We start from the raw sequence: 14,138 nt of genomic DNA on the forward strand, positions 1-14,138 counted from the left end.
TTTCTTTCTGGCTGCTTGTAATACTTTCTCCTTGACCTGGGAACTCTGGAATTTGGCTACAATATTCCTAGGAGTTTTCCTTTGGGAATCTCTTTCAGGAGGATATTGGTGGATTCTTTCAATTTCTATTTTGCCCTCTGGTTCTAAAATATCAGGACAGTTTTCCTTAATTATTTCTTGAAAGATGATGTCTAGGCTCTTTTTTTTTGATCATGGTTTTCAGATAGTCCAATAATTTTTAAATTCTCTCTCCTGGATCTATTTTTCAGGACAGTTGTTTTTCCAATGAGATATTTCACATTGTTTTCTAATTTTTCATTCTTGTGGATTTGTTTTACAGTGTCTTGATTTCTCATAAAGTCACTAACTTCCAATTGCTCTATTCTAATTTTTAAGGAAGTATTTTCTTCAGTAATCTTTTGGACTTCCTTTTCCATTTGGCCAATTTTGCTTTTTAGGGCATTCTTCTCCTCATTGGCTTTTTGGACCTCTTCTGCCATTTGGGTTAGGCTATTTTTTTAAGGTGTTATTTTCTTCAGTATTTTTTGGGTCTCCTTTAGCAAGCTGTTGACTTGTTTTTCATGATTTTCTTGCATCACTCTCATTTCTCTTCCCAGTTTTCCCTCTACTTCTCTTACTTGTTTCTCAAATTCCTTTTTGAGATCTTCCATGGCCTGGGACTAATTAACATTTTTCCTGCAGGCTTTGGATGTAGGAGCCTTGACTTTGTTGTCTTCTTCTTGACTTTTTTTGCTCCTTTGTTTGCTCATGATCCCAGCCAATTACTTGAGTTTTAAACTCTTTGTTAAGGTAGGGGTCTGTTCCCTCTGTGTAGAATGTATTGTCCCAAGCTTTGGAGGTTTCGTGTAGCTGTTTTCAGAGATACTTCTAGGGACCTGGAAATTTTCAGTTCTACCTAGGTGATATGATAAGGGTCGAGGTGTTTACTCCTTTCCTGGCCTGTGCTCTGGTCTATGAATGACCACAAGCACTCTTTTCTGCCTTGGAACTGTGAGGAAGATTTCCTCTCCACCACCACTGCTAGCTCCACCACACCAGCACTTCTGCTTGCCCTAGGACTGCCACCCAGAACTGTGACCTAGATCCAAGCAGGGGAAAGCAAGAGATTCCTGCCTCAACACTGGAAAAGAAATCCTTGCAATCCCCCTCTGATCAGCCACTCAATTCCCCCTCAGTCTGTGGACCAGAAGCTCTGGAGGCATCCACCACCCCAGGGCTGCAGCAGGTGCTGGGGCTGGAATTGCGCTTTTCTCTCTCACTGCATTCATTGACTTTTCCAACTGACCTTCTAAGTTGTCTTTGGAGTTCATGTGTTGAGAAGTCTAGAAACTGCCACAGGTGCCCATGATTCAGTCCTCTGAGGCCTGCTCCAGGTTCACTGAGTCCTGTTTTGCCTGTGTGCCCATGCCAAACTGTGCTCCTCTCCCCACCCAGCACCATAGTCCTTTCTGATCAACCATCCAGGCTCTCTTGGGCTGGAAATTTGTTTCACTCTGTCTTTTTGTGGGTTCTGCTGCTTTAGAATTTGTTTAGAGTCATTTTTACAGATATTTGGAGGGGTTTGTGGGAGAGCTCAAGCAAGTCACTGCTTTTACTCTGTCATCTTGGCTCTGTTGAAAATGAACATTGTTAATAGGGAATTGGTGATCATGATTGTTAAGGAAATAAGAAGAAAGTACCTAATTGCCCTTTATGGTTGAAGTTGCTAGGACTACATGAACAATATGTTAGGGTACTGAAATAACTTATAGATTTTTTTCTGAGTCACTCACCATCAAAGATCACTGAAATATCTTGGATAATGAAGAAGACAATGAAGGACTAGAGAAGAGGACATTGATCCATTTATTTTAAAATAGGGGAGATAATAGAGTTTGTGAGCTTTACTTGGATTCCTCTTGAAATTCTACAATGCATTATAATAAAGGTGTGATTGATGAATATCTAGAAAATGGATTGGTGACCACCAAGAGCCAGAATGGCACTGTCAAGAAGAGGCAAAGTTAGAATAACTTTACTTCCCTTTTTGAAAATGTTCCTAGATTTATAGGTCATTCATAGCTCTCCTAAATTTTAGCATGGCAAATGACAAACTTTCTTATGCTAATTCTGGACAAATTTCAGGATATAAAAAGACTTTAATAGGTTGATCATTGGGCAGTACCAAACCACGTGATATTTCATGGAGGGAAGATGGCTAGGCAGAAGTTCTAGAAAATGTGTGTGTGTGTGTGTGTGTGTGTGTGTGTGTGTGTGTGTGTGTATATGTATATAATATTGCAAGGGATCTTTAAGGCTATCTAGTCCTGACACCTCATTTTACAGTGGAGAAAACTAAGGCCTGAGGGAATTAAATAACTTGCTCAAGGTCAAGCAGAGAGTAAGGATCAGAGGTGAAATTTGAACCTTGCTCCACTGACTTTAGGGCCAGTACTCTTTGCATTATAGCACAACAGGAATTTAGATGATAATGAAGGTGATGATGATGATGATAATGATGATGATAACAGCATTTATATAGAACTTTTAGCATTCCAAAGTACATGTAAATATCCCATTTTATTCACACCAACCTTGAGAGGTAAGTACTGTAATTATCTCCATTTTCTAGATGTGAAAACTACAGCAGACAGAGGTTAACTGACTTGCCCGTTGTCACATAGCTAGTAAATGTCTTAGGTGAGTTTTGAACTCTAGTCTTTCTCACCACCTAGCTGTTCCCAAGCTATATGTGGGTCAACGGTATATTAGATCAACTAAGAAAGCTGATTAAAACACGGTGCATTGAGAAATTAAGTGCTCAGGACTAGGGAAAGGTGAATAGTCCCATTGTTCTCTGCCCTGGTCATACCTGATCTGGTCTACATAGTGAGGGATATTAATGTCCTTCTAGGACATAGTGGAAGTATATTAACATCATTTTAGGAATGACATTAAAGATCTGGAAAGCATTCTGAAATATGTGGAGAATTCTCTCTCATAAGAAGTCTTTAAGCAAAGCCTTGGTGACCATGTTTCTGGTACTTAGGATGGGTAGGGGTTCTTGTTCTGATATGAGTTGGACTAGGTGGCTTCTTCATGCTCTGAGATTTTATGATATTATATTAACCAAGCAATCATTTAACAAGCATTTATTATCTGCTATGTGACATATAATATGTTACATAATAAGGACACAAATGCAAAGAACAAAACAATCACTAGTCTCAAAGAACTTACATTCTGATTGGAGAAGATATCAAATACATATATAAGTATAAACAGAATAAATATTAAGAGAATAAGAACAAGTAAATAAAAGATAGTTAAATGCAATGTAATTTGAGGGGATTAGAGAGGACACTCAAGGTTGGAAGAATGAGGAAAGGCTCCACACCGAAAGTGTTGCTTGAATTAGATGGCAGAGAGAGAGATTTTGTGAGGCAATGGTGGAAAAAGGGTGAATTTTGCAACTAGGGAAATTATCTATGCAAAGGCACAGAGATGGGAAATGAATTTTCACATCTGAGAAACAAAGAAAAGGCCAAGTTGGCTGTATTAGAGTGATTGCTTAGTAGTTACATTAGGTTTCAGCATGGGTAACAGTTCTTTTTATAGTCAAGGTAGCCTGACTCAAAAGCTATCATTTTTGTTTTATATCATTGACACTGAATCTTACAAACATTCTCTGTCTCAGAAAGTTATGTTTTTGTCCAAATTGGGTAATGTCAGCTTGAAACCATACAAAATTTATTTTTCCAATTGGATCTCTTGATGAGAACATTTTTCATTAAGAGTCAATGTGTGAAATTGCATTGGTTTCATGGTTACAATAGTTTCTATCACTGAAAATGAAAGGTCAGACAAGCAAGGACAACAGTGAAAAATATCACATATAAAAGCTAATTTCAAGTACATTTCTTGACTTCTGAAAATTGTCTCTTAAAAACATGTTTCAGTGTAATTCATTCAAGTGTAGGCAAGCAATATTTGAGAATAAAAATTGAACATGGGATGCGAATGAATGACAGTTACCTTAAAATTTAAAAAAAAGTGGGAAAACTGAATTGTGAACATAGCCAGCATCTCCTAGAATTGTTTATAATAAACAGTTTTTAATAGATGAAACCTTGCAAAGACATTTTGTCCTTGGATCCAAGAAAATGAGACTATTCCAAAAATAGAAGTTATGAAAAGACTTTATAAAGTTGAAAAAAGATGCTTGTCACAGTATAATAGAAATTTTAAATGGTTTATGAGGGGCAGCATAGAATAGTGCATTAAGAGTTGATGTCAGGGCCAGAAAGATCTGAGTTCAAGTCCATCCTCTAAAACATATTGTTTGTCTAACCCTAGGCAAATTATTTAATTTAAGACAACACTCTAAGACAATAAAGGTGCTGGTCTGTGTTGGTAGAGAGAGTTCCTCATTAAGTTCTCTATAGCACTGAAATTAAAAGTCTGCTCTGTATTCCACTATAGTTGTTACAAACACTTGTTTCATAAGATTACACACAAACACACATACACATTTATATTTACACAGTTGATGAATTTACAATCAGTGAATTCAAGACATCCATGGAGCCTTGGGGTGTTGTGACAGCTATTGAAGTCTAAGGCTATAATGGTGGTAGCCATTCTTTAGGAGAAGAGGTTTCATCACTTCCACAATGATCTTTCTGATTTGTGAGATGAAGTGAAAAGAATACTGAATTTGAGAGTCATATCAATATTAAAGTCCCATGACTTCTGTAAGTCATGGAACTTTTCAAGGCCCTCCATTTACTATCTTTAGACAAATACTTATGCTTCTTACCTGAAGAATAAAAAAGGCATCCTAAGTACTATAATGCTATCAACAAAGTGTTCAAAGTTATAAAGAAAGGTTCCTTCCCTAGGTGGAGGATTTATACATAGGCAGGAATCACAGAAGGCTGAGAAGACATGGATGGATTGACTGCACTGATGGAAGGATTAATGATGCTCATGAGGTCATAGACCCAGGAACATAGCCAAGTCATTGCTTAACAGGGCTATCATAAAGCTAAAATGAAATGAGTTGTATATCCCATTTTGTACCTATCAAGCCCCACAGAAAAACAAGCTGTTCCTTCAATCCCATATCTCTTCCATCCATTGTGAATAAAATGATTCTGAACAATAAAAGAAATTTCTGGTCTCCCTTCGGGTGGTTCTGTCATTTCAATAAGTCCTGAGGAGTCTCATATATTTAAATTTCAAGGATGAATTTTAAAAAACAACATGTTTTTAGATTACCCTTTCCATTATTTATAAAAAAAAGTTTCAAGGACAGTATATTAAGATTTAGAAACAAATGAAATAAATATCAATGTATACATTTTTTTAAAGTTTTCTAACAAAAGATTTTCATTTCTTATTTTATTAATTTACTTTATTGAATGATTACTAATCTTATTAATTTACTTTATTGAACATTGATGAGAACATGCTATAGAGTATTAGAGCTCATGATCACAAATTCACTAAGGAGGCTATAGATTCATAAAGATATGTGGTTTAAGAAAAGGACTATAACAAATACCAAACTTTAAGTTCAGTCAATCACTCAACAAATAATCACCCACTGCCTTCTGTTTGTGTAGTGCTAGGTGACACATTAAAATACATCTGATTATTACTTATAGTGGTTTCCTGTAAATATCTGAAACAAATGAGAATTTTATATGCGAAGTTTAAAAACTATGGTAGTCACCATTACATGGAGAGAAAGCTCTCTGGAATCAGGAAGAGCCCAGTTCAAGTCTCATATATGGAACTTTCACTAGGTGCATGACATTGGATAAGCCATTTAACCCCTCAATGTCCCAGATAACCTCACTTGTAGAAGGGCTTCCTCACAGGTATTTTCCTTCACCAATGAAACAGGTAAAAACAAAACAAAAACAACAACAACAACAACAATGACAAAACCCTCTAAAAATTTGAAAGAAAATAATTCTGTGTCATTTGCCAAGTAAGTGCATCTTTACTTCAATAAATAATTATAATCTATTGAACTAATACCAATATTATTATATTGTATAAAAACAAGGCTAATCAGAGACATGTATAAAAATAAAGTTACCTCTTCAATATTGCTCTTGAGTTTTGAAATTACCTTCCCTAAACCTTACATTAGTAGGGGGAATTTTGTTGTCAGTGAGCTCACTAAAATCTTCTGATACACAAAGTTGGAAAATGTCCTTCCTGGAAAAAAAAATTGTTGTTACTGCCCTAAATATTGTGGTGTTTTTTTAAGGGTCCTTATTAGATGTAAAGTCTATTTTGTTTGAATTTTGTATTGTGGATCATGGACATATAAATGAAAGAATTGTTAGAAGTGATCTAGTCCCAAACTTTTGTTTTATATATAAGAACACTGAGACCCAGAGAAGTTACCTACCCAACCATGGTCACACATGTGTTAAACTGGGATTTGAACTCAGATCCCATGACTCTAAATTCTTTCTCCTTTCCATTCTATTATACTTTGTTGTTGTTTAGTTATTTCAGTCATGTCTGACTCTTCATGACTCCATTGTGGGTTTCCTTGATGAAGATATTGAAATGGTTTACCATTTCTCTCTCTAGCTCATTTTTACAGATGAAGAACCAAGGCAAACAGTGTTAAGTGACTTGCCCAGGGTTACAGAGCTAATAGGTGTCTGCAGCCACATTTGAATGTAGGAAGGTGAATCTTCCTGACTTCAGGCTCAGACTCTATCCCCTGTCCTACCACTACCTCTCTTCTAAAGGATATGACTTTCTGATAGGCATAATTCAGAGAAAAGGTAAAATCTGAAAAGGTATGTTACTGTACAATAGAACATTAGAATTATAATCAGATAAGTTGTTACATTTTTACTATGTATCCCACCACCAAAAACAAAGATGGCTTGGCTTAGTAGAATAACTACTACATATGGAGTCAGGAAGATTTGGATTCAAATCTTACCTCTGATAACTTACTGTCTATGTTACTCAGCAAGTCACTTAATCTGTCTGAGATTTACTTTCCTCATTGGTAAAATGGACAATTTTACTACTTCTTTCACTGGATTATTCAGAGGTACAAATGAGAAAGGGCAGCTAGTTGGTGCAGTGGATAAAACACTAGGCCTGGAGTAAGGAAGACTCATCTGCATGAGTTCAGATCTAGCTTTAGATACTTATTAGCTGTGTGACTATGGGCAAGTCACTTAATCCTGTTTGCCTCAGTTACCTCATCTGTAAAATGAAAGAAATGGCAAACCACTCCAATATCTTTGCCAAAAAAACACCAAAAGGGGTCGTAGTCAGACATGACTGAAAAGGAATGAACGACAAAAACAAATGAGATAACCTAAGTAGAAAGATTTGCAAGCATTTAGCACTATAGTCATAATATCATCATCATTATTAAATAATTTTGGTTGTCTCACCCTTTGTCCAAATCAATCAATCAACATTTCTTAAGAGTCTACTATATGTCAGGCATTGCACTAAGTGCTGGGGATTCAAAAAGAGGTAAAAGACAATCTTTACCTTAAAAGAATTCACTATCTAATTGTTCAAAGTTTTCTCATCTTTTTCATAGTAAGAACAATTCACCACTTGTTTGCAGGAAGGGGTAGTATTTTGGGAATAGAATTATGTGTAGAAAAATGTTCAGAAATGTTTTTAAAGCTACATTATAAATATATTTGTCTTTTGTTATTTTTATATTTTTGTTACTATATTGCCAAGAGGACATGCTTTGCATAAAAGGAAACCTTTATTTTGGTTGAATAAAGAGACTTGTAGAGAAAATTTCATATCAAGCATCTACCCTTCTTTAACCTCCATAGCCCTTTTGTGCTAAAATTCTTGACATTTCAATTAGTCTGTCTTGCACTATTCTCTTTAATGATTTTGTCCTGACTATGAACTCCTTTAGTTCCAAGACCAGTTCATGGACATCTTTTCCAGCTCTCATGGTACCTAACAAAATGATGGGCACAAATCAAGTCCTCAGGAAATACTTGTTTTCTTGATTTGAAGATATCAGGATCTTACTTGCCCCTAAATATTCAAATTAATCACAGAGAAGGGAGCATCATTTGAAAAGGCATTCAAAAGTGGCAATTATTCAAATATCTTCTTTGCTTAACATCAAACTCAATGTTCATTTCAAATGTTTTGAATAATTTTTCTTCTTTCTTTTGCTACTTGTCATAAATATTGTCACTGTAACAAGCTATTCCCCCTTTCCCAATCTGTGATTTCCTCCTGCTTGGACCTACAGTTAAATATGAGGCAGCTGAATTAAAAATAAGATCCTCTCCAACATGAGATGGAAGGGAAAAAAAGTGGATTAAGTTAAAACTTACTAATTCTTTGACAATCAGTTAAGTTGAGGTTAACTCCTAAGTAGTAGATAACACTATGCTCGTAGTAAGTATGTAGTAAATGTTCATTGAATTGAACTCAAATTCAATTTGCTGGAAACTTAGAAAATATTTCTTTCAGTTGAGGTGGTTATTTTTAAAAAACAACTTCTCTAGGATTCCCTTCTGCAGTTCAAATTGAATAGAAGCCCCAAAGAATGTGGCATCATTAACGTATTTCTTAACTGTTCTGCAACCAGATGGTTATTTGCAATTGAATACTTTTAAGTCATTCACTACTAACTCTTCATTCTCCCATCTTTCTGATGAACGGATCATTTATATTGTATTATCTCAGTCTGATTCAAACAGCATTATTAAACATTGGTTGATACTGAAAAATGTTTTTTTTTAATTAAAGGAGTCTGTCATTTTTTAACAGACCATTTTCAACACATTTGTATAGAAGTTATTGAAAAAAAGTCAGTGGTTTCTTCACATAATGAAATAAACTGTTGTTTTCCCCTCCTCCCTTTTCCTTGCAGTACAAGCAAGTGGAACAATACATGTCATTCCACAAGTTACCAGCTGATATGCGCCAGAAAATTCATGACTACTATGAACACAGGTACCAGGGCAAAATCTTCGATGAAGAAAACATCCTCAGTGAGCTTAATGATCCTCTGAGGGAGGTAAGTTCACTCTCACTCACCATTTGGTACAATTTTGTCTTTTCTTTCTGTAGGAGAATTTTATGTTTAGATCGTGACTCAGAGGGAAGAACAAATAGTTCATAACAGAACAATTACCAGTTTTTTTTCTGCAATATGCAGAAAGTTCAGGGTATGTTTTCTTCCAGTTGGTTTGTACTCTCTTCAAAAAAATAAATTAGGCAAATGCCCTCTTCATCCTGATTTCATGTCATATGAGGCAGCTGCCCCTGACTGGGCATCCTTATTTTTAGACCTCTGTAAGCCATTGTACTTGAGAGCATATGAGATGTCAATTTGTCCTGACAAATCCTGCCTATACTTGAGAGAAGATCAATGTTGTTATGTTATTGATTTATTCAGGTTTGGGTTTATTTTATTTAAAAAAAAAACTTCCAAAGAATGTATAATATGCATTTGCACTTTCCCTTTAGGCGTGACATTTCAAATATAACTACTTCCTTTTTTTAAAGCTGAAAGCAAACTTTCTAATTAAAAAGTTTAAATAATAATAAGAAACATTCTACCGTACATTAATGTATTTATTTCAGTAAAGTACAGATGTTTCATTTAGTAGATGACAGGCCTAGGTTTTATTTTGTTTTGTTTTATTTTAAATAAGGGTGGCAAACAAATCCTCATCTCCATCCTTTTTCTAATCTACCACTCTCTTTGGTGTAGTGAACAAAAACAGTTGACCTTGAAGTAGAGCAGATCTGAGTTCAAGTCTCCCCTTTGGAGGATATTAGCTGATTGCTCAATCTTCAAGGCAGCTTCTGAAACTAAATTAAAGAATGGTTGCAAACTAGGGTTGGTATAGGGAGTCCCTTCACCTTCATTAGGCCATTCTTAATGAATCAGAGTTATAGTTTATTCCTTTTTTGGATGGGGAGGATGCTGTTTGGAACATGTGATTTTTCTGTGACTCTAGGTGTGCAAATTTTTTTTCAATAATATGTACTATAACTATTGTATAATTCTCTTAGAGAATCACCTAGGTTCCTGAGAGGTTGAGGGACTTGTCCTTGGTCACAATGTTAATTTGTGTCAGAGGCAGAATGTGAACCTCAGAACTCATGACTTTAAGTCTGGCTTTCTAGGACCACTATCCCATAATGCCTCTTTTCTTTCAAAGGTTTTAAAATGAAAACAAAAGAATCATTAGATGTAAAATTATGATCTCAAATAGATGCCATTCTTCTATATTCCTCTTCTCAACATTCTTCAATTCCTTATACTTACCAATGAAAAAATCACCTTTCTACATGGGTTACTCCTCAAGCAATTTGTAATCAATACTACTTGGAAAACTATGGATTAAAAAGTAGGGTAAAAGTCATTTGTGGTTATCTAGTAATAAAAGAATACCTCAAAGCAATATATAGAATATTTACGTACTGGAATATTTGAAAATACATTTCTTTTTCGAGCAAACTTTTCCAGTGAATTTTGTCAGCTCCACTGTTTTAAGCATACATGTTATTTTCAATTTACACTCAGAATTTCCACTTCTTTTTGATTATACTTGTAGCAGAAGGATAATGGGAGCTAGAAGGATACTTAACAAAAGTATTTCATTTATTATAGGACTTGTGCAGAATGGCTTGACTAATAGAATCATCAATATATAGTTACAAGGGAGCTCTGTGACCACCAAATCCAGCTCTCTCATTTTATGTATGAAGAACTTGAGGCCAGTGAAGGTGTCATGGTGTAATAGAAAGAAAAAGAGATGAAGAATGTAGAGAATATCCTTTGGTCTCTCATAAGTTGAAGTCAATCAAATAATAGATTTTAGTTGAGGGTCTCCTATATCAGTGATGCCATCCTCTTTGCATTCCTTGAAATAGATGTTCCATCCCGCAACTCTAGGAATTTTCACTGGATATTTCTCATGCCTGGAATGCTCTCCTTCCTCATCTCTTAATGTCTTTAGCTTCCTTTAAGTCTCAGCTAAAGTGTCCCCTTCTCTAGGAAGCCTTTCCTGATGTTCCTTAATACTAAAACCTTCTGTCTATTGATTATTTCCAATTTGTCCTGTGTATAGCTTATTTGTAGATAGTTGCTTACATATTGCTTCTTCCATTAGATTGTGAGCTCCATAAGAGCAAAGACTGTCTATTGCCTTTATTTTTATTCCCAGTACTTGGCACAGTGCCAGGCATGTAGTAAATTTATTGACAGATTGACTGATATACAAAACACTGCTCATCAAACTGACAGAGCTAGAAAGAAGTATAAAACATAGCCCAGACCCTCACGGAGCTTACATTCTAGTTGGGTAAATAAGTAATATATAACTGAAGGAATAGGATTAATCATTTCTGGGCAAACATGTGTTTCCAATAAATGGCACAACCACTGAGTGCTATAAAAGTTCTGTGGAGAGAAAGATCATTTCTGATTAGGGAAAGCTTCACAGAGATGGTGAGAATTGATGATGATCTTGATGTATTTGTAGGATATGGAGTATCTGTGGTGAGGGTCATTAGCCTGAGAAGTGCTGTAGTACAAAGTAAATAATATATATAAGGAAATAGGTAAGTAGAGAAGTATGGCAGAAGCCAAGGGGTCACATAAGAGTAATTGGAGATAAGCCTAGAAAGATAGGTTAAAAACAAATTATAGAAGACTGTGGATACCAGGATAAAGAGACCAGATGTAATTATTTAGGTAGTGGGAATTCATTAAAGGTTTTGGGCAAAGGAGTGATGTGAGGAAAAAAAAAAGTGCTATTTCCAGAATGTGTATTTTCGTGAAATGTTTGAAGTGCATGGGATATAGAAAGAGATAAAAAAGCAAGAGATCACTTAATAAGCTTTTGAAGTAGTCCAAGGGAGAAGTGATAAGACCCTGAATTATAGTGACAGTGGGAATGAAAAGAAAGCAATAGACATAAAAGAAATTGCAAAAGGAGGACTGAGAAGTCATGGTGACTAACCAGAAATAGGAAAGAAAGGGAGGAATCAGTACATTATTGAGCATTTATTAAGTACCTACTTATGTACAAAACATTGGAGGTAGAAAAAATGAAACAGTCCCTGCCCTCAAAGAGCTTACATTCTATTAAGTGAGACTTTGAGTCTGAATGATTGAAAGGCTAGTGATAATGTGTTAATGTTACCACTCAAAATTTCCTGAATAACACAGTAGATTCTAACAGGATTTAAACTGACTTGGGGTGTACTATAGAGAGAATACTATATATACTAATATAGAATACTAGATTATTTGTTATGAATTTTTAAGTGAAAGTTAAAATATAAGATGTACATTTTATATACATTTTATAGCTTTAATGTTTATTTTTGCAATGCTATATCTAGTTTGACTTGATATAGCATTGCGATGTTCTGAGGTAAAAATAAAATAAGGCTTTAAAGTTGTGGGTTTTTTAACTCAAATGGTTTTACATGAGAATTACTCTAAAATAATAGACTTTTATCAAAATATGCTCATTATTTTCCTTGAGATATTAGTTGCCCTTGTTAACCTGTGGTTTCTATATGAATCCTATATGCAGATGTTTCATGGCCAAAAGAGGAACAAATCAAGTCTTTCAAATTAAATTCCAGTAGTCAGGCATATACTTATTTTTTTAAAGCCACCATTTCTCTCTCTCTCTCTCTCTCTTTCTCTCTCTCTCTCTCTCTGCTGGGGAGTTAGGGATGGACTTCCGATTTCATTGGTAGTGAAATGTAAATGGGAAAATTCCCTCTACAGGATAACATAGTAGCTTTCAGAGGCCTAGCCTGAATCTATGTCTTCCTGAATCTGAGACCAACTCTCTTTCCATTACCCCAGGCTGTTTCTCTACGGAGAAAGCATACCTGTAAGAAATTCAGCTCGTGCTCCATTTTGTCTATTTGCATCATAGACTTTAACCCTAATTTTTTTTAATAACTTCAAACATAATTTAAATAATGAAACTAATTTGAGGCTTTACAATTGAAGTGAGATAAGAGACATTTATATGAATTTAAAATTTATTTCAAATGGCTTACCCCATATGCAAGTAACTCCATTCAGATGGTAGGTATTTTTTAACCAGATGTGTTGGAATAATTTTTGTTTTTGTGTCAAAATTAAATAACTTGCCTTTTGAATATGCTAGAGACAAGTGGTTAAAATTTCCTTACAAAGAAATCCAACAAGTGTCTATCTGATGGTTACCCTATTTTGTTAGGTAAATCATAATATAGAGACATGACCTTTGAGTATCTCAATGATAACACAGAAAAAAATAAAAGTGAAATGTGCTTTTATTTCTAAATCTACCTTCTATTTTCTAAATTCACTTTTGCCCTGTTGGTGTCCATAAATTGTCATAGGTGCCACCACAAAAATAGGGTTGCATTGGCTAAACATGTTCTCTATAGGTGGAATAGTTTCACGTTTTACACTCTCAGAGGGTCCTTAGTTAAGTATTATAGCCAGGCAATAAACCTTTCTCATTTCAGGGTCCCATGATCTTTGACTCAGGAATACCTGAGAGAAGTCAGAAGTATTCAGAAAGTATCAAGAATGTAGTTGTTGTTATCATCATAACACAGAGTAAGGAACACTCCACCCTTTGGTGATCTCATGTCTGATGCCTGGGCCAGCTTTCAATCTAATTCACAAAGATTCCCTAAGGATAAGTACCACATGAAAAAACAACAACAACAAAGGCACATAGGGATATAGGAATCAAACAATTTCTGAGCTAAAAAAGACCTTTGAAATCATGATTTATATAGGTGAGTATCCTTACCTTACAGATATAAAATCATGCAGGAAACATCCACTATTTTTCTTTTTCAACATTTAATTGATAAATATTTATAAGTTACCCAAGGGGCTCATGGACAGATTTTTGGAAAGAGGTGCTGTGAACCTGGATGGGAAAATATCACATCTTATTTTCACTAACCTTTAACTGAAAATTACTATTTCTTTCAATTATGAATTATTAAAAATTATTCTGAGAAGAGATTTGTAGGCTTCACCAGAAGCCCAAAGTGGTTTCTTTCTCTTTCTTTCTTTCTTTCTTTCTTTCTTTCTTTCTTTCTTTCTTTCT

At 35.0% G+C, this 14,138-nt stretch overlaps 1 protein-coding gene across 1 annotated transcript in view; it reads left to right on the plus strand.

The window, feature by feature from the left end:
* The window catches only part of HCN1 (hyperpolarization activated cyclic nucleotide gated potassium channel 1), a 577,083-nt gene that overhangs the window by 451,682 nt on the left and 111,263 nt on the right, over positions 1-14,138 (plus strand). The window contains exon 5 of the mRNA XM_027863629.1: positions 8,915-9,061. Within this exon, the coding sequence (XP_027719430.1) occupies positions 8,915-9,061 (147 nt within the window). The remainder of the gene's footprint in view (positions 1-8,914; positions 9,062-14,138) is intronic.

The sequence above is a fragment of the Vombatus ursinus genome, unplaced genomic scaffold (assembly GCF_900497805.2).
Source record: "Vombatus ursinus unplaced genomic scaffold, bare-nosed wombat genome assembly UNPS02014772.1, whole genome shotgun sequence".
NCBI classification, from domain to species: domain Eukaryota; kingdom Metazoa; phylum Chordata; class Mammalia; order Diprotodontia; family Vombatidae; genus Vombatus; species Vombatus ursinus.